The sequence below is a fragment of the Theropithecus gelada genome, chromosome 18 (genome assembly GCF_003255815.1).
Source record: "Theropithecus gelada isolate Dixy chromosome 18, Tgel_1.0, whole genome shotgun sequence".
Classification (NCBI taxonomy): domain Eukaryota; kingdom Metazoa; phylum Chordata; class Mammalia; order Primates; family Cercopithecidae; genus Theropithecus; species Theropithecus gelada.
The window spans coordinates 55,614,188-55,636,557 of record NC_037686.1 but is presented as its reverse complement, the minus strand read 5'-3'; the positions used below and the strand labels follow the sequence as shown (position 1 = coordinate 55,636,557).

General features: G+C 38.7%; 1 protein-coding gene across 1 annotated transcript in view; it reads right to left on the bottom strand.

The window, feature by feature from the left end:
• PHLPP1 (PH domain and leucine rich repeat protein phosphatase 1) overlaps positions 1–22,370 on the bottom strand; it is a 269,089-nt gene that overhangs the window by 149,673 nt on the left and 97,046 nt on the right. The window contains exon 2 of the mRNA XM_025365542.1: positions 2,970–3,166. Within this exon, the coding sequence (XP_025221327.1) occupies positions 2,970–3,166 (197 nt within the window). The remainder of the gene's footprint in view (positions 1–2,969; positions 3,167–22,370) is intronic.

Here is a 22,370-nt window from a genome sequence, read left to right as displayed (position 1 = left end):
TGCCACTTCGCTCCAGCCTGGGCGACAGAGGGAACAGAGGGAGAAAACAAAAAAAAAAAAAAAAAATAATAATAATAATAGTAATACATTATTTAAAAATCTATGTTAAATTCTATAGGACAAGTTAAATATAACATTAAAACCACATAATCTAAATGTATCTATTAAATACTCTTTCAATAATCAAATTTTGAGAGTTTTATTTAACAACAAAGCCATATATGTAAAGTAATGACCATGCTCAAGTGCTATGAAACCATAGCAATTATAACTAGGTTATGACCAATCTATCTCACTCCTTATTTCTAAATCTATAGCTCTTCTATATCTAAATTAAAAAGAAAAAAATAAAACTCCTTTCATTTATACTCTCAGTTTTTCTCTGACAACAGAACAGGATTAAAAAAAAAAAAAGACAAAAAGTAATGAAAGCTCAAACTGCAAGAAATCAATTATTTTTCCCTAACTCAGTCAACAGATATTAAAGACTCAGTTTTTCAATGTAGTCAATTATTTTTAAAGGCATAGTGTAAAACAGGTTTTACAAGTTTTGCTTGTGAAAATAGGAAGCTATTAACTTTCAATTCACTCAATGGTAGAAGTCCATCCAATAATAGGCCTGGGAAATGGGACAAGTCTCTAGTACTGAATGAAAATGCTAATTATAACCGGATCTGCTGACCTTATCTGAACATTCCATGTGCTTTCCTGTCTCTGCCTCCATGAGCATAAAAATCTTTCTGACCATCTCCTTCACATGTCAAAAGACTTTTCATCCTTCAAATTCCATCATAATTGCTACCTCTTCCATTACAAAATTCCTTCTTACCTGACAAAATGTAATCTCTCCTTCCATTAATCCCCCACAGTACTTTTCTGCACCTTTCTTACAACAGATATCATTGCGCCTGCTTCATCTTCTGATACAAAATTATAAGCTATTCAAAGGCGGGGGGTTACTTAGCTATGTTAGTATTTCTGGGGTGCCAGGCACAGTGCCTTCCCCAAAGAGGATACTGAATAAATAGTTATATTAGATGTGCCTATGCAAACACCCAGCATCATAGAAAAGAGAGAGACTGTTGACCTAACAAAGCATCAAACATTAAATATGCATTTTTAATAACCTATGGTGGTAATACAGATGATTATTTTTTCAGTAATCCATCTATCCATAGGGCAAAATCTTAGCATATCAGTCACTAACTTTTCAATGCTCCGACAAAAGTTAAGCAGCAGTGGATTCAAAATGAACGACTAAAATCGATCTAAATGCACCTTGCACAGCCTGACCAAAACCTATTTTTGAAAATGATCAAGTATTAGCCTTCTTAAAACTAGAATAGAGAGGAAAAAACTAACATAGGCTATTTATTCATAAGGAAAGACTACAAGAATGTGCTTGCTACACAGCAGTGAACAACAAAACCATTTATTACCACACACATCTGGTCTTACTTCCTTCACTTATAACCCTTGAAACAGATCAGACATTTAGACATTTGCCAATTAACAAATGGTGTACTTAGGCCAGGAACAGTGGCTCACACCTGTAATCTTGGCACTTTGGGAGGCCAAAGCGGGTGAATCACGAGGTCAGGAAATCAAGACCATCCTGGCTAACCCGGTGAAACCCCGTCTCTACTAAAAATACAGAAAATCAGCTGGATGTGGGGTCATGCGCCTGTAGTCCCAGCTACTTGGGAGGCTGAGGCAGGAGAATCACCTGAACCCGGGAGGCAGAGGTTGCAGTGATCTGGGATCGCGCCACCACACTCCAGCCTGGGAAACAGAGCAAGACTTCATCTCAAAAAAATAAAATAAAAAAAGAAAAAAAGAAAAAGAAAGTATTTGTTTAATGTGCCCCCAACGTTCAATGACCCATTTTCTCATCCAAATCCTAATTTCCATTTATTAACATATTATATTACTTAAAACTCAAGAAATATGACATATAACTATGGTGATGCTACCCTTACCAATGCTTGGGACTTTATTAATAACTCTGACAAAGAAAAGAATATAACATTTTCTCAAGCAATCTGGTTCTATTTTATAAATAATAGCAATAAAATAGTTAACATACCCAAAGCAAAGAAACCAATAATGTCAAAAATATATCAGTTGCATCACATTTTCTCCAAAATGAGAAACATTTAAGATTCAAAATTTATAACTAGGCACTTAATAAACTAAAAATGCTAACCCCACTGGTCACTAAACACAGATAGGGGAAAATGAGGTCAAATACTTAAGCACTATAGACTCAAACCTTCAGCATGTGTCAATGTTTCTAAATTCACAAATTTAAGGATCAGTAGACTCTACTAGAAAATGTACGCTTAAGACACCAACTCGTAAGTAATCAATTTGTCATCTAAACTCTGAAACATGACAATGAAATTCTACCTATTTTCTGTCCAGTAGGTACAATGCACATAACTCATGAAGCAATGATCATCAAGGCCTCATATGAGCCAATGGCACTGTTTTTTCTCCACAGTTCCACCAACTGACAACATCCACAACATGAACTGAATAAGACCTCAGATGAGTCAAAAATCATCTACCCCACATCACAGAAATGGCTTAAAGTAAGGTCCTCACTGATGCTGGGAAACCTGTTAGTATTTTGCTTGTTTTAAACTTAATTTTCGGCCTGGCACGGTGGCTCACACCTGTAATCCCAGCACTTTGGGAGACCGAGGCGGGCAGATCACTTGAGGTCAGGAGTTCAAGACCAGCCTGGCCAACATGGTGAAACCCCGTCTCTACTGAAAATACAAAAATTAGCCAGGTGTGGTGGTGCATGCCTGTAATCCTGGCTGAGGCAGGAGTATGGCTTGAACTCAGGAGGCAGAGGTTGCAGTGAGCTGAGACCATGCCATTACACTTGAGCCTGGGCAACAGAGCAAGACTCCGACTCAAAAAATAAATAAATAAACAAACTAACTAACTAACTAACTTACTTTTCCACCAATCAGTGGCAGAACATGCATCTTTCCGGTCAAGCTGTCTTTCACAGATGATACTATCAGGCAGGTCCCACACAGGATGACTTGGCGTCTTGTCCATCGGTTCACTGGCAACTGCATTTTGCCTTTACGGACATTATACATTCCTGAGAGCTGAATCCGTTCAGAGCTACCCGTGCTGTGAGGTTTTCCTGAAATAAACACAAGCAAACATGTTATTCTTTTAAAATGGAAGCTTTTCCTACTCATCTGCATACCAGATATAAGAACTGGACAACAAGGGAATAATTCAAGGGAAAATTATAAATTCAATCTAATTTATAATTGAGATGACAACTGTCATAATGGAATTATGTTAAGAACTACATCTCCACATGTACACTTAATATTAAGTGAAAAGTCTTTTCCATAAAATCCTAGGAAAACACCATTTTAACTCTCTGTTTTAACTGGACTTTTCTTTTCTTTTTTATTTGAGACGGAGTCTCGCTCTGTCGCCCAGGCTTGAGTGCAGTGGTGCGATCTCAACTCACTGCAACCTCCACCTCCTAGGTTCAAGCAATTCTCCTGTCACAGCCTCCTATGTAGTTGGTCTACAGGTGCCGGCCACCATGCATGGCTAATTTTTTTTGTATTTTTAGTAGAGATGGGGTTTTACCATGTTGGTCAGGCTGATCTCGAACTCCTGACCTCAGGAGATCTGCCCGCCTCAGCCTCCCAAAGTGCTGGGATTACAGGCATGAGCCACTGCACCCGGGTTGGAGTTTTATTTTCTTGCATATCTTTCACAATTTAATTTTACGTTTGAAAAGACTTCACGATATTTATGAATGGATAGAGTTATTTAAATACACTAAGAAGAAAGTATTACAGCCTGAGATAGGAGAATAACATCCAACATCTTACATTTAATAAAACTAATCAGTTTAATAAAATTAGCTGCGGATATTTTTCCTTCTACAGATATTCAATGTGTATTTACTGTAAAGAAAACATTAGAAAGGAAATATTTTTCTTAAAAAACACTATTATTTCCTATTAGAAGCACTATCCCAGCAATCCATGAAGAATGGGTCCTATAATACTTATGACTCATGGTAAGGAGCACAGAAACAGAGAAATAAGAAATGAGGCTGAAAGGCAGAAAGAGATCTGAGAAAGGTCTAAAGAGTCTTTACTTCCCAAATGGAAATGAATTTGGCAGAATTAGTCAGGCAAGTCCTATCAACTTAATGGGAGAACTACTGTGATTGACACAAACATAGTGACAGAGTCATATAAGCAACCAGAAAAGTATTTCCGCATTTCTAGATACTGAATAGATAATTTCAAAGAGTACCAAAGCCTCTTCCCAGAGATAAGTTAATAAGAGATACATGTACTATAGTAGGACTCCAGTCAGGAATAACATATTTATTTAGAAGTTGGACTAGTTGCCAAGGGCTAGCAAAAGAAATAGGTTCAAGATAAATTACATTCTTATTAATATTAAAAATCAGCATAAATAGCAAGTCGTTTTGATACATGTCTAATACTTATTAGACAGGGAACAGGAAGAACAACAGCTCTAAAAATAAATAACAAGAAACTCCAAAGAGTATCTGAACCTTCCCAATACATACTTTGGGCACAGATGTTAGGAAATAAGCCACAGGTTTGAATTTCACTTCTTCTTTCTCCCAGTAGATCAAAATGTTTTATAAAATAAATACTTCACACCACAAAATTTTGCTGAGGCTGGCTGGGCCAGGATGAAGTATAACAGTGATTCAGCTACTTGAACCAGATGCCCAGCAAACAGCTACACTGTTAGAGCTCTCACTGGAAAGGTACTGTATTGTTTGTCTACCACATGTTAGTTTTCCCACAAATGAGTAGGGAGCCCAGAAGACTATTCAAAACAGATGTGAGATGTGACAAGCCAAGGGCTGCCAATGATGGATGAGACACAGTGATTCATATGTCCCATTCTGCACAAGCTCATTTATACCTAGAGAGGAAGATGCCTGGGTTTCCAATCTAAGAGCTCCTTACTATATGACAGACTCTCTTCCTGTGGGGAAGGAGAAAGAAGAAAAGACAAAGAATAATAAAAATGAAAAGCAAATGAAGGACTAAAAACAATGGACAATAGGTTACTGGGTTTCCAAAATCCAATTTCCTTGACATAATAAACGAATGCTAAAAAGGGATCTGATCTGATCTACACACACACACACACACACACACACACACACACACACACACAAAATAAATGCAAAGAAGTAGGCATTTTATTCAGTCCATCAGAGAGTGGCTTCAAGAATACTTGTTAACCTGTAACATTTATGCAGTTCTTTGAAGAACCAGAGACTGGAAAAAAAGAGAATAGGGGTACATAAGGGCTGGCCCTTCAATTCTCCAACTCCATATATATCCTACAGAAAGCCCTAGAGCAAATCACCAGACAGACTGGACAAAGGCCAGAAGGGATCTTTAACACAAGAGTATGGATACATCAGTAGATTCTGGCTCTTTATTCCCTAGTCAGAAAAATTCCCAAGAGTTCTGAATTGTCCTGGAGCCCAAGAGTCAGATCAGCCTGTCCTTGGAAAACCCTGAACATCCCAGTCTGAATCAAATCCCTCTGGTCTTGCTCTGAATGAATTTCAATATCCCTATTGTCTGTCGTCTCCCTGGGTGTCCCAGATCAGACACATCCTTAGGACGCGGCTGTGTACTAAGTGGGTCCTGAGGAATATGGAGATGAATGAGGTAATATATACCTAGACAATCACCCAGGTGCACCCTCCTTTTTATCAGACTTCCTTGTTCTATGACATAAGGAATTATTTTTGCTCTTCCTGCCAATATTCAAATTCCTCAACTCAGAGGAATTCCAGTTGCCCTATGCTCTAATAAACACTGACAATACCAAAGTAATTCATGTCTGCCAGTTTAAAGCTGGGTCAGTTGTAACTTTCACTTTAGAAATGTTACTCTAATTCCCTACAGGCTTAAGGCATTTTTACATGATCCAGGAGGAAAAACAGACAGCAAAAGCAAACATTTCAAGCTGAGACAGAAACACGACAACAGAGAGTGATTTGAAAACATATTCATATACTTCCTCTTTTACTTACGCACTTGGCACATGGTAGGTAAGGTGATCTATACTAGTCTATTTAAAAACCAGGCATGGCCCACTAGTTGGGCCCACTTGTAGAAAATTACAGCACAGTGCTAAAGAATCAAACTAGGGTCTCTGGATTATTTTATTTTATTTTATTTTATTTATTTTTTTTTTTAGACAGAGTCTCACTCTGTCGCCCAGGCTGGAGTGCAGTGGCATGATCTCGGCTCACTGCAACCTCCGCCTCCCAGGTTCAATTGATTCTTCTGCCTCAGCCTCCAAGCACCTCAGACTACAAACAAATGCCACCATGCCTGGCTAATTTTTGTATTTTTAATAGAGACAGGGTTTCCCCATATTGGCCAGGCTGGTCTCAAACTCCTGACCTTGTGATCCACCCACCTCAGCCTCCCAAAGTGCTGGGATTATAGGTGTGAACCACCGCGCCTGGACAGCCTCTGGATCTTGATTACATACTCAAGGCTCCTCTCCCACACCAAAATGACAGTTCTTATTTCACATAGTAAAATTGTTTTTTAAAGAGGGGGCAAAAAAAGAGCATGAAATGTCTTATAATCCACTATGCTAGATGCTAGAGGTATCAAGAAAATGTTCTCTGCGTCAAATTGCTTAAAGCAAAATCTCTAAAAACGTAGTCCAAAAACCATATAAAGCAAAATATCTAAAAATGTAGTCCAAGGACCATATATATTAGTATCACTTAGATTTCTGTCTACTACCACAGCTCTAGATTTGAAATATTGGTAGCCAAGGCCTGAGACCTACATTTCAGTAACCACAAATAGATGGTTATATTTTGTGACCATAAATCTAAAATAATAAAATAAGTCATTCCCCAAGGTCAGCTTATTTTCTAACAAATGTATTCCTCACATTCATGAATTCAGGATTTTAATTGTCATCTCCGTAAGTAAGCTAGTTCAACCTTTTCATGTCATATAAAACTACCTTAAAAATACGATGAAAGCAATGGACCTCCAGGAAAAAAAAAAAAAAAAAAACTTTAATATGCACAGACATCAGATTTGGCAGATAACTGTAGCAGATTTATTTGACCATACCCACGAGAATAAAGGATGGTGAAATCACTCAATAACAAGAGCCTATTCCCATTTCCTTAAATCACATTCCAAACATGAGGAAGGGGTGGGTTAAAATTAACTTCTCCTATAGCCAAATTTATTCTTACAAAATTATTTCTACTTTAATTGGCTTATTACTTTGTCTTTGATCTTTCTTATCTCTTCCTTCACATAGTTTACCTATCTCAGGAGGCCTAGCCCACGTAGCAAACTATTTAGACAGATAATATTTACCTTGACAGACATTTTTTCCAATAAAAAAAGCTCACTGAGTATTATAGTGATAGGTCTACTGTAATCACTATAATTAAAAATGTATCTGGGCTGGGTGCAATGGTTTATGCCTGTAATCTCAGCACTTTAAAAGGCCAAGGTGGGAAGACTGCTTGAGCCCAGAAGTTCAAGACCAGCCTAAGCAACATAGTGAAACCCCGTCTCCATAAAAAAGTTAGCTGGGAGTGGTGGCAGGCACCTGTAGTCCCAGCTAATCAGGAAGTAGAGGTGTGAGGACTGCTTGCGCCCAGGAGGTCAAGGGTGCAGTGCGCTATGATTGTACTACTGCACTCCAGAGCCTGGGAGATGGAGTAAGACCTTGTCTTTAAAAAATATATATATATTATATGAATAAATATATATTATATAAAATATATAAATAAATAAATATATAAGTATATATTATATAAATATATAGTATATATTTATATATAGATATTAATATATCTATATACATACACTGGTTTTTAAAGTATTTACAGTTTTACATCAGAAAGCCAAAACTAACATCTTAACCAAAAAGTAAAACATTATTTTGGAAAGTACACATTGGGCTGGACACAGTGGCTCATGCCTGTAATCTCAGCACTTTGGGAGGCTGGCGTGGGTAGATCACTTGAGGTCAGGAGTTCGAGACCAGCCTGGCCAAGATGGCAAAACCCTGTCTCTACTAAAAATATAAAAATTATCCAGGCACGGTGGCGGGCACCTGTAGACCCAGCTAGTCTGGAGGCTGAGGCAGGAGAATCACTTGAACGCAGCAGGCAGAGGTTGCAGTGAGCTGAGGTTGTGCCACTGCACTCCAGCCCAGGTGACAGAGTGAAAGTCTGTCTCAAAAAAAAAAAAAAAGAGAAAGTACATATTGGCTTATTTGACCACTGTTAAAAAAAATGGGGGTTGGGGGTGGTCCATTACAAGGAAAACTTTAAGAAAACTGAAGCAACATACTTTGTGTGCCTTTGTTGTGATTGTTTTACATCCTGAATGGTTTAAACATTTATTTTCAGAGTAAGACCGTGTCATTTTTTTCAGAGCCAAAAAGTCATTGTTTTGTGAAGTACTTTTCTAGTGTCATGAATGGTTTTTGCAAAATGCTTTCTATGATAGAAACGTCCACCCTTTAAAAATCTTCACTTTTTTTTTACAGATTTATTAACGTATAAAAGACATACAGTAAACTACATAAAGTATAAAATAAGATATGACGTATCTACACACATGAAACCGTCACCAGAAAATGAGTATATTGATCATTGCCGTTTCCTCATGTCCCACTGTGATTTCTCTCTCTCCCTACACCGCTACAGTTTCTCCCACACTCAGGCAACTATGATCTGGTTTCTGTCACTTTCTTCCATGTTGGCAAGAGTTCATTATTTCTTGTTGCTGACTAGTATTACATTGTATGAATATACCACAATTTAACAATTGATCTGCTAATGGACATTTGAATTGTTTACAGTCTTTATTATTATTATTATTATTATTATTTTGATGGAGAACACTGGTGTACAAGTCATGGTATAGACAAATGTTCTGATTCCTCTCGGGTAAATACCTAGGACTGGAATGGCTTGAATGTACCATTTTACACCCCCAGCAGCAGTGCAGAGGGTTCCATAAGCTCCACATCCCTGTCAACTTTTTTTTTTTTTTTTATTGGGACGGAGTTTCACTCTTGTTGCCCAGCTGGAGTGCAATGCCATAATCTCGGCTCACTGCAACATCCACCCCTCAGGTTCAAGCAATTCTCCTGCCTCAGCCTCCCGAGTAGTTGGGATTACAGGCACCCACCACCACGCCTGGCTAATTTTTGTATTTTTAGTAGAGACAGGGTTTCACCATGTTGGCCAGGCTGGTCTAGAACTGCCGACCTCAGGTGGTCCACCCGCCTCAGCCTCCCAAAGTGCTGGGATTACAGGCATGAGCCCCCAGTCAACGCTTTTAGCCATTCTAGTGCATATGTAGTGGTATCTCCCTATTGTTTTAAGTTGCATTCCCCTAATGACTAATCATCTTCTCACAAGTTTCTGATCCGCATATCTTCTTTGCCAAAGTGACTATTCAAATCTATTGTTCAATTTTAATTGGGTTGTGTTCTTTAGATATTCCTAACATAAATCCTCTGTCAGATATACCTTTTTTTTTTTTTTTTTTTTTTTTTGAGACACAGTCTTGCTGTTGCCCAGGCTGGAGTGCAGTGGCACAAACATAGCTCGCTACAGTCTCAACCTCCTCCTGGGATCAAATGATCCTCCCTCCTCAGCCTCCTGAATAGCTGGGACTACAAGTGCCTGCCACCATGCCCAGATAATTTTTTTCTATTTTTTGTAGAGACAGGGTCTCGCTATGTTGCCCATGCTGGTCTTGAATTCCTGCACTCAAATGATGCTTTCACCTCGGCCTCCCACATGTTGGGATTTAAGCGTTTGAGTCACTCTGCCCAGACTTCTGTAAGATATATGACTTGCAAATATTTTCTCCCAGTCTGGCTTACTTACTTTTTAACTTTCTTTTATTATTATTATTATTATACTTTAAGTTCTAGGGTACATGTGCACAACATGCAGGTTTGTTACATATGTATACATGTGCCATGTTGGTGTGCTGCAGCCATTAACTCATCATTTATATTAGGTATGTCTCCTAATGCTATCCCTCCCCCCTACCCCCTCCCCACAATAGGACCCGGTGTGTGATGCTCCCCTTCCTGTGTCCAAGTGATCTCGTTGTTTGATTCCTACCTATGAGTGAGAACATGCGGTATTTGGTTTTCTGTTCTTGTGATAGTTTGCTGAGAATGATGGTTTCCAGCTGCATCCATGTCCCTACAAAGGATACGAACTCATCCTTTTTTATGGTTACACAGTATTCCACAGTGTACATGTGCCACATTTTCTTAATCCAGTCTGTCAGTGATGGACATCTGGGTTGATTCCAAGTCTTTGCTATTGTGAATAGTGCCGCAATAAACATACGTGTGCATGTGTCTTTATAGCATCATGACTTACAATCCTTTGGGTATATCCCCAGTAATGGGATGGCTGGGTCAAATGGTATTTCTAGTTCTAGATCCTTGAGGAATCGCCATACTGTTTTCCACAATGGTTGAACTAGTTTACAGTCCCACCAACAGTGTAAAAGTGTTCCTATTTCTCCACATCCTCTCCAGTACCTGTTGTTTCCTGATTTTTTAATGATTGCCATTCTAACTGGTATGAGATGGTATCTCATTATGGTTTCGATTCGCATTTCTCTGATGGCGAGTGATGATGAGCATTTTTTCATGAATGTCTTCTTTTGAGAAGTGTCTGTTCATATCCTTTGCCCACTTTTTGATGGCATTGTTTGTTTTTTTCCACGTAAATTTGATTGAGTTCTTTATAGGTTCTGGATATTAGCCCTTTGTCAGATAAGCAGATTGCAAAAATTTTCTCCCATTCTGTAGGTTGCCTGTTCACTCTGATGATTGTTTCTTTTGCTGTACAGAAGCAATTAGATCCCATTTGTCAATTTTCGCTTTTGCTGCCATTGCTTTTGGTGTTTTAGACATGAAGTCCTTGCCCATGCCTATGTCCTGAATGGTATTGCCTAGGTTTTTTTCTAGGGTTTTTATGGTTTTAGGTCTAACATTTAAGTCTCTAATCCATCTTGAATTAATTTTTGCATACGGTGTAAGGAAGGGATCCAGCTTCAGCTTTCTACATATGGCTAGCCAGTTTTCCCAGCACCATTTATTAAATAGGGAATCCTTTCCCCATTTCTTGTTTTTGTCAGGTTTGTCGAAGATCAGATGGTTGTAGATGTGTGGTATCATTTCTGAGGGCTCTGTTCTGTTCCATTGGTCTATATCTCTGTTTTGGCACCAGGACCATGCTGTTTTGGTTACTGTAGCCTTGTAGTATAGTTTGAAGTCAGGTAGTGTGATGCCTCCAGCTCTGTTCTTTTGGCTTAGGATTGTCTTGGCAACGCGGGCTCTTTTTCAGTTCCATATGAACTTTAAAGTATTTTTTTCCCATTCTGTGAAGAAAGTCATTGGCAGCTTGATGAGGATGCCATTGAATCTATAAATTACCTTGGGCAGTATGGCCATTTTCATGATATTGATTCTTACTATGCATGAGCATGGAATGTTCTTCCATTTGTTTGTGTCTTCTTTTATTTCACTGAGCAGTGGTTTGTAGTTCTCCTTGAAGAGGTCCTTCACATCCCTTGTAAGTTGGATTCCTAGGTATTTTATTCCATTTGAAGCAACTGTGAATGGGAATTCACTCATTATTCAGCTCTCTGTTTGTCTGTTATTGGTGTATAAGAATGCTTGTGATTTTTGCACATTGATTTTGTATCCTGAGACTTTGCTGAAGTTGCTTATCAGCTTAAGAGATTTTGGGCTGAGACGATGGGGTTTTCTAAATATACAATCATGTCACCTGCAAACAGGGACAATTTGACTTCCTCTTTTCCTAATTATATACCCTTTATTTCTTTCTCCTGCCTGATTGCCCTGGCCAGAATTTCCAACACTATGTTGAATAGGAGTGGTAAGAGAGGACATCCCTATCTTGTGCCAGTTTTCAAAGGGAATGCTTCCAGTTTTTGCCCATTCAGTGTGATGTTGCCTGTGGGTTTGTGATGAATAGCTCTTATTATTTTGAGATATGTCCCATCAATACCTAATTTATTGAGAGTTTTTAGCATGAAGGGCTGTTGAATTTTGTCAAAGGCCTTTTCTGCATCTACTGAGATAATCATGTGGTTTTTGTCTTTAGTTCTGTTTATATGCTGGATTACATTTAAAATTATCTTTAACATAATCTTTAAAATTATTAGTGAAACCAGGTAGTATAAATCTTACTCTGTAAAAAAGCAGAGTTGCAATCTAGATGCCTTTAATTTATTTTGCTTACCTCACTACTACAACCTTGAACAGAAGTGGTGAAAGCAGACATTCTTTCCTTTTTAAGGCATCTTAAGGGGGAGGCATTCAAATTTTTGCCATTTAAAACACTATTAGCATCTGGGCACAGTGTGTCACATCTGTAATCCCAGCAGTTTGGGAGGCTGAGGCGGGTGGATCACGAGGTTAGGAGATGGAGACCATCCTGGCTAACACCGTGAAACCACATCTCCACTAAAAATACAAAAAAAAAAAAATTAGCTGGGCGTGGTGGCAGGCGCCTGTAGTCCCAGCTACTCAGGAGGGTGAGGCAGGAGAATGGCGTAAACCCGGGAAGCAGAGCTTGCAGTGAGCCAAGATTGCACCACTGCACTCCAGCCTGGGTGACAGAGCAAGACTCCGTCTCAAAAAAAAAAAAAAAAAAAAAAAAGCCAAATAAATGAATAAAACACTATTAGCTGTATATTTTCTACAGATGCTCTATATCCAACTGAGGAAGTTTCCTTCTATTCCTAACTTGCCAAGTTATTTTTTTCCTAAATCAGAAAGGGATATTGGAATTCCTCAAAGGCTGTTTCTGCCACCAAGATGATTATGATGAGTTTAATTGATAATTTTTTGCTTTAAGAAACAGGGTCCTGGTCTGTAGCCCACACTGTGCAGGAGCACAACCATGGCTCTGTGTAACCTCAAACTCCTAGACTCATGTGATCTTTCTGCCTCAGTCTCCTGAGTGGCTAGGACTACAGGTGCATACCAGCATGCTTGGCTAATTTTAAAAAATTGTTTTTGTAGAGATGGGCATAGTGGCATGCGCCTGTAAACCCAGCTACTCAGGAGGCTTGAGTAGAAGGTGGGCGAATTGCTTGAACGTGGGAGGAAGAAGTTGCAGTGAGCCCAGACAGCGCCACTGCACTCCTGCCCGGTGACAGAGCAACACTCTGTCTCAAAAAACAGAACATATATTCTTATTATTCTTTCAATATCTATAGAATCTGTAATGATATCACCTCTTTCATTCCTGATATTGGTAACTTGATTCTTCTATCTTTTCTTGATCAGTCTGGTTAGAGAACTACCAATTTTATTAAGCTTCTTAACGGTTTTAAATTCGCTGATCTTCTTTTTACCTTTCTTTCTTTGCTGCTGCTTTTTTTTTTTTTTTTTTTTTTTTTGATAAAAAGGTCTCACTCTATCACCCAGGCTGGAGTATAGTGGCGCGATCTCGCCTCACTGCAACCTCTGCCTCCCAGGCTCAAGTGATTCTCCCAGCCCAGCCTGCCAAATAGCAGGGACTACAGGCGCATGCCATTATGCCCAGCTGACTTTTGTACTTTTTGTAGAGACAGGGTTTCACCATGTTCCTCAGGCTCACTGATTTTCTGTTTCATTTATTTTTTTCACTGTTATTGCTTATTGCTTCTTTTACTAATATATATTTTTTCTTTTTTAAAGACAGTGTTTCACCATGTTGCCCTGGCTGGGCTCAAACTCTTGCACTCAAGTGATCTGCCCACCTCAGCCTCCCAAAGTGTTGGGATTACAGGGAGCCAATGCACTGGGTCCATCTTCTACTAATTTTGAGATTCTCTTCTTTCTAAACACTGCTTAACTGCATCCCACAAATTCTGGTATATTGTGTTTTAACCTTTCATCAGTTCATAGTACTTTCTAATTTCCTTTTTATTTCTTCTTTCACACATAGCTATTTGGGAAGTATGTAATTTAATTTACACATATTTGAGGATTTTCCAGCTATCTTTCTTTTCTTGGTCTCCCGTTTAATTCCACAAGATTGTGGTCAGAGAATGTTCTTTGTAGGAACTGATTTTTAAAATATTTTGTTTCTGCCTTGTCTTACAGTACTGAATTTAAAACAAAATAAACTTATTATACTTGTTTTATAGTGTAGAATACAGTCTATCTTGGTTAATGTTTGTATTAGTTTCCATTCTGCTATAAAAAACTGCCCAAGACTGGGTAATTTATTAAGGAAAGGGGTTTAATTGACTAACAGTGCAGCATGGCAGGGGAGGCCTAAGGAAACTCACAATCATGGTGGAAGGGGAAGTAAAGCACCTTCTTTACAAGGTGGCAGGAAGGAGAAGTGCTGAGCGAAGAGGGGATGAGCCCCTTATAAAACCATCACGTCTCATGAGAACTCACTCACCATCATGAGAACAGCATGGGGGAAACTGCCCCTGTGATTCAGTTATCTCCATCTGGTCTCTCCTTTGACACGTGGGGATTGTGGGGATTACAATTCAAGATGAAATTTGGGTGGGGACACAAAGCCTAATCATATCAATGTTCCATATGTACTTGAAAAAAAATGTGTATTTTGCTATTGCAGAGTGCATTATTCTATAAACTGAGGTCCAGCTAGTTAAGAGTGCTAGTCAAGTCTTCCATATTTTTAATAATTTTGTCTACACATTCTTTTAAAGATTGAGAGAAAGGCATTGACATGTATTGCTATAATTGTGGAACTGTCTATTTCTGCTTGCAGTTCTATCAGCTTTTGATTTATGTATACTGAAGTTCTATTTAGGTGCATAAACATTTAGGATTGTTATATCTTCTCGATGTATAGATTGCTTCATCATTATAAAACGACCTTCTTTATCACTGATTATACTGTTTTCTCTAAAATCTACTTTGTCAATGCAAATATAGCCACTCTATTTTTCTTATAATCAGTGTTACCAACATTTACATTTTTTCATCTTTTTACTTTGAAACTATATGATCTTTATATTTAAAATGGGTTTCCTGGCCAGGTGCAGAGGTTCACACCTGTAATCCCAGCACCTGGGAGGCCGAGGCGGGTGGATCACCTGAGGTCAGGAGTTCGAAACCAGTATGGCGGCCAACATGGTGAAACCCTATCTCTACTAAAAATACAAAAATTTGCTGGGTGTGGTGGCAGGCGCCTGTAATCCCAGCTACTTGGGAGGCTGAGGCAGGAGAATCGCTTGAACCTGGGAGGCAGAGGTTGCAGTGAGCCGAGATTGCGCCACTGCACTCCAGCCTGGGAAACAAGAGTAAAACTCTGTCTCTAAATAAACAAATAATAATAAAATAAAATAGGTTTCTTGTAGGCAGCAGTTACTTTTTTTAATCTGATAATCTGTCTTTCAACTGAAACTTTTACTCCTTTCACATTAATGTGACTGCTGATAATGTAAATATAGATGTGTATGAATGAAATCTACCATATTATTTTTTGTTTTCTACTTATCCCATCTGTTGTTTGTTTTTTCTCATTTTATGCCTTGTTTTGTATTAACTGATTCCATTTTATCCCCATGGTTGGCATATTAACAATACATTCCCTACTGCGTTCTTATTAATGGTTGCTTTAGGGTTCATTATATACATTTTGAACTCACAATCTACCTTCAAGTAATATTATACCACTTCATGAACACCATAACTAGTACAGTACAACAGTACACTTCCATTTCCATTACCAATATAACATTGTATCACTTCATGTACAATTTAAGAACCTTAGGATAATACACTGCCATTTCCGTTCTCCTAGTCTTTGTGCTATTGTTGCCATTTGTTTTTTCCCTTACATGTTACTGACAGTGGTATGCACGAGTTGGTTTATACTGGTTCACAGTTGGTTTTTGAATTTTCAGTAATAAATACTCAAAACTCATCACATCCTAATTATTTTACTACATTTTACTATTGTCTAACACATACATCTACTGTACATTGTTAGAAATACTATATAACGGTACATTACTGTGTATCTATTCCCAGCTCTACATTTAGTGACATCGTGTTTGCAGCCTGGAAACCACCCCTGTGGCTGTATTTACAGCATGGAAATTGGCAAATGCTACCATCAAGGCAAAGAGGAGGTTGTTAACCATTTTCTGGCATTCCAGTGGTTATAAACTCCCCCTTGCCCACCCACACTATACTATTGTTGTCTTTACTAAAATAACACATTACCTTGGAAGAGAATTTTTAAAGTAAGTCTTTTATATTTATTATTTCTAGTGTTCTTCGTTCCTTTATGTAGATCCAGATTTCCACCTGTTATTTTTTTCCTTTGACTTCAAGGGCTTGACATTTCTTATGGCACAGGTCTGCTGTTCATAGTCTTTCAGCTTTTGTAAATTTGAGAGTCTTCCTTTTCCTTTGTTTTTTTGAAAATATTTTCTTTTTGAGATGGAGTCTCGCTCTCTCACCCAGGCTGGAGTGCAGTGGCGCAATCTTGGCTCACTGCAACCTCTGCCTCCCAGGTTCAAGCAATTCTCCCTGCCTCAGCCTCCCGAGTAGCCGGGACTCCAGGCGTCCGCCACCACACTAATTTTTATATTTTTTAGTAGAGATGGGGTTTTGCCATGTTGACCAGGCTGGTCTTGAACTCCTGACCTCAGGTGATCCACCTGCCTCGGCTTCCCAAAGTGTTGAGATTACAGGCGTGAGCCACTGAGGCTGGCCCAAAAATATTTTCACTGTGTACAGAATTCTAGGTCAAAAGCTTTTTTCTTTCAGAATGATCTCTTCCACTGACTTCTAGTGTTCACTGTTTCTGTCAAGAAGTCTGGCCCGGGCGCAGTGGCTCACACCTGTAATTCCAGCACTTTGGAAGGCCAAGGCGGACAGATCACAAAGTCAAGAGATCAAGACCATCCTAGCCAACATGATGAAACCCTGTCTCTACTAAACATACAAAAATTAGCTGGCCATGGTGGCACACACCTGTAGTCCCAGCTACTCAGAAGGCTGAGGCAGGAGAATCGCTTGAACCTGGAAGGCAGAGGTTGCAGTGAGCCGAGATCTCGCCACTACACTCCAGACTGGCAACAGAGTGAGACTCCGTCTCAAAAAAAAAAAAAAAAAAAAAAAAGTCTGTTGCTATTCTTAAGTCCTAGCATGTTCAGCACTCTCTCAGTGCTTTTTTAAAGATTTTTTCTTTTTATCACTGGTTTTAAGCAATGTAATCATGCTTCTTAGCATACTTCATGTTTCATGTGCTCAAGGTTTGTGGAACTTCTTAGATTTATGGTCAAATTTGACATTTTTTCAGCCCCTATTTTAAATATTTTTTCTGACCTCACAGGGTCTCTCCAGGGACTCCAATTACAAACACTTGAAGTTATCCCACAGTTCATTATGGGTTTTTTTTTTATTCCATATGTTTCATCATTGGTAATCAATTACTGTATCTTCAAGTTCACTAATCTTTTTCTTCTGTAGTGTTTGATCTATTGTTAATCCCTTCCAGTGTATTTTTCATCTCTATAAATTCAATTTGTGTATGTATGCGTGTGTATTTACCTACATATACACATATGCATTCACACACATATGTGCGTATCTTCCATGTCTCTCCTTAATATGCAAATGCTTTCTTTTATTTTCCTGAATATATGGAACATAACTGAAATAGCTGCTTAAATTGCCCTTGGCAACTAAGTGTATCATTTGTATCATTTCTGTGTTAGTTTAGTTTCACAGAGCCAGGCATGGTAGCTCACACCTACAATCCCAGCACTTTGGGAGACCGAGGCAGGAGGACTGCTTACATCCAGGACTTTCAGACCAGCCTGGGAAAAACAATGAGACGTCCATCTCTACAAAAAAATACAAAAATTAGCTGGGTGTGGGGGCTTGCACCTGTAGTTCCAGCTACTCTGGAGGCTGAGGTGGCAGGATCACCTGAGCCCAGGAAAGTGAGGCTGAAGTGAATCAAAGTCACACCAATGCACTCTAGCCTGGGCAACTGGGCAAGACCTTGTCTCTACTATTAAAATATTTAAATAGCTAAAAGTACCCAAGACAATCTCATAGATTTGGCTACACAAAAATGTTAAATTTTCAAAGAGGACTGGAAAATACTTTCGCAAAATGTGGCAGAAATGATGTCTTATTTAATATAATAATTTTACAAAACAGTACCCTAATGGAAAAAATAAACATATATAAACAGGCAAGTTCATATAAGTACAAGTAGACAAAAAACATTTCCCCAAATTGCCACTGATAATAGTAAAAACTAAAACAAACTACTACCATTTACCACTTCTCTATTTGGCAAAGATTTTAAAAGACTAATAATACCCACCACTGCATAAAGTTTTAGAAAAAAAAAGAAACTTATGTTTTTATTATTTATTTTTATTTTTTTTGAGATGGAGTATCTCTCTATCACCCAGGCTGGAGTGCAATGGCATGATCTCGGCTCACTGCAACCTCTGCCTCCCAGGTTCAAGTGATTCTCCTGCCTCAGCCTCCCAAGTAGCTGGGATTACAGGCACATGCCACCATACTCGGCTAATTTTTTTTGTATCTTTAGTAGAGACAGGGTTCCACAATGTTGGTCAGGCTGGTCTTGAACTCCTGACCTCGTGATCCGTCCACTTCGGCCTCCCAAAGTGCTGGGATTACAGGCGTGAGCCACCGTGCCCAGCCAGAAACAAACTTCTTAATACAATTCTGGTATGAGTGTACATTAACACAACCTTTCTGAGGGGCAATTTGAAAACAGATTTCAAAAGCCTTAATGTTTGTACTCTTTTCAACTTCAAGACACTTAATCTAAGAAAAAAAACTTAAATTTACAAAGATGTATGTAAAGAATACCCAGTGTAATATCATTTATAGTGAAGAAACATTAAAAACCCTCCTCAACATTCAACAATAGGAAACTGGTTAAAGTAGAATGTATCTATAATGAAATTATAAGGAATCACTTGAAAACAATACTATTGATAAGTAACTGCCAACCTGAAAAGATGGTTACCATACAGTATCAACAGAAAAATGTCTGTTTTAGACTACAAGTATGGCATAATTCTGACATTGTAAATAAATACAATTTATAGGTATGTATTCATTCAAATATCAGGAAAAGGGTAGCACAACTTTAAAGTTTAAATATATGTCCACAAATTATTTTAAATTTTTTCCTTCAAAAGAGAGCACCTAATTCCACTTCCTTTGTGTCTGTACTGCACTTAGTGACTGGTTTCTAACAAACAAAATATAGTAGAAGTGACAGCAGCAGCTTGTGAATTCTGAAACTAGGTCATAAAAGCATATAGCTTCCTCCTCCCTCTCTCTCTCTAGGATCACTCCCTCTGGGGAAGCCAGCTGCCCTGTCATGAGGATACTCATACAATCCTTTGAAAAGGCCAACAAGGTGAGGAACTGAAACTTCCTGCTAACAGCCAGCAAGGAACTAAGGCCTCTTAACAACAGCCATGTGAGCAGGCCATATTAGAAACATCCTCAAGGCCGGGTGTGGTGGCTCACGCCTGTAATTCCAGCACTTTAGGAGGCCGAGGCAGGCGGGTCACGAGGTCTGGAGATCGAGACCATCCTGGCTAACACGGTGAAACCCTGTCTCTACTAAAAATACAAAAAATTAGCCGGGCGCAGTGGCGGGTGCCTGTAGTCCCAGCTACTTGGGAGGCTGAGGCAGGAGAAGGGCGGGAACCCGGGAGGCGGAGCTTGCAGTGAGCCGAGATCGCGCCACTGCACTCCAGCCTGGGTGACAGAGCGAGACTCCGTCAAAACAAAAACAAAAACAAAAACAAAAACAAAAAGAAACATCCTCCAGCCACGGTCAAATCCAGAGAACTCCAGCCCCTAGGCCAGATTGCAAACTTCAAGACAGACCCTGATCCAGAACTACACAGCTAAGCCATTCCTGAAACTCCTGAATTCCTGACTCAGAGATAAATGTTTGGTGTTTAAAACACTAAGCTAAGCCATTCCTGAATTCCTAACTCAGAGATAAGTGTTTGGTGTTTTAAACTACTAAGTTCTGGGGCAAAAACACACAACTTTACTATGTTGGTTTCACATAATTCTATTTACTGAACATAGTAAAACTTTAATAACCTACACTTCCCTAAAAGAGTCTACAAAATTTATAGGTCTTTGCATAAATCTACTATAACTAGAAATAGTCAAAAACAAGAATAAGGACAACACATTAAGCAATCACAAGAATTTCCAAAATGTAAGAGAGTGAAAGTACTCATGATAAATACTGCACCAAAATCTAGGAAAAGTATGATCACTATAGAAAGCTACTGGAAGAATTTACCATGTCCCTGGAGCTGAAAATGGTCGAATGAGTGAAAACACTCAACTCTCACCTCACCCTCTTTACCTTCAGAGCTTAGACTGATAAAACTCTAAAGCATGTTTCTTACTGCATATAAATACTTAAATCCTTCTTCACTATGACCAGTGACAGAAAGAATGAATTAAATTACTTGCCTAGGGTCATTTCAAGAGCTAGCAGAAGGACTGAAATGACTCCATAAGAGGTCTAGGGGAGCACTAAACTGCATCTGGGAATTCTGTCTCAGAGCTGAGAGGCTAAAAGAAGCTCAGCGAGGAGTGCTGGCAGGAGCTTTGAAACAGATTTAAGACTAGCTGCTTTTTAGCTAATGGAAGTGACAACCAGCTGCTAAATAGATTTGGGAGGGTTAATTTATGCATCAGATCAAAATATATAAAGTCAACTGCCCAGCAAATCTTGCTTCTTACTGACAGCTATTCAATTTGATTAGGTTTATTTGTATCTCCCAAATTACCACAGACCCTTATCCTGGACAAATATCATGCCCTGAAGCTTTCGATAATCTCTAAATTCCTGAATATGCCTACAGCTTATAATTTTCTTTATAATATTGATTAACTAGTACCGAAAAATAGTACCACTTTATATCTCTAAAGATTCTGCAAACACAGGGCTAAAGTAATTAAAAAGGAAAAAAAAAAAAATCCACCCAAGAAAATTCTCACATAAACTATAGTAAAATGAGCCATGAACTTTTAAAATAATACAAAATCAAAATTATAAACATGATCACTGATTGTATATTTGTATAGTGGTGCAGGAAATAATAAATTTAAATGCTGAAAGGGAAAGGCTGAATGAAGACAAGTTAGAACGAAAGGCTTCAAACCTGAGCATGTGCCAAAACCACCTAGAAGTCTTGCTAAAACAGAGATTGAGGGGCTCTGCCACTCAAAAGTTTCTCATTCAATAGTTCTGGGTAGGCGCCTGAGATTTTGCAGATGTTGCAGATCTGGGGACCACAACTTGACAAGTTACACAGTATTACGTTACTAACATAACTAACCAACTTGACCTGGTGGATCATCAGGATTTGGTTGATTATAACCTAGACCAAAGAAGCAAGCAAATCAGGTCAGAGAGAAGAGTGAGGCAAACATGGGGCATAACGGACGAGAGATCAGGTGCTGCCCACACTTTCTACTCTCCTCTTTCTTCCTTCCTTCCCCCATCTCTCTTCCTCAAAAGGAACTAGATTCAGTTCTCAGGCATCTTTCAAGTTCCCTCCATTACATGATTCCATGGACAGATCACAATTATTCTTCAGTAGTCCTGAATGCCTGATGCTCACATCTCTTTTTGGGATGTGTATGTTTGAGATGTATGAGAAGGTATCTTCTTCAAATGTGGGTTTCATTACAATTTTGAATTCATACAGACCATAGCCCTTCCTCCCTTGTATGAGCTTCTTCAGCTCAGTTCCAGAAGCAATATATAGTGAGTTGGGGCAGCCTCCCACTATTAACTTCATATCTGGCAAAACATATTTGAAATTTGCAAAACCAACCTTCACTTGTCAGTTCAATGTCTTCACCATCTGTTACTTCTCACATTTCCTGTGCATAACTTCACACAATACCTTAAGAGTCCTTTCAGCATTCTCAAGTTTTCTTTCTTATTTGATGAGCAAAATTTTCATTGGTTGGAATAATCACTGAAACACTCACTACCTTCTTGTTGCTGTCATTTCCATTGTAACAGATGGTAGACCTGTTCAGTTACATAGGTTTAGCTTCCACCACATTCAACATTCTGAAGTTATCTACAACTTCTATATTCTACCTAGAAACCATCACTTTTGTGGACTTCAGGATTTTAATCACCTGCTTTCCCAGCTTAATTTATTTTTGTGGTACTTTTTCACACACACACAAAATGTCACAGG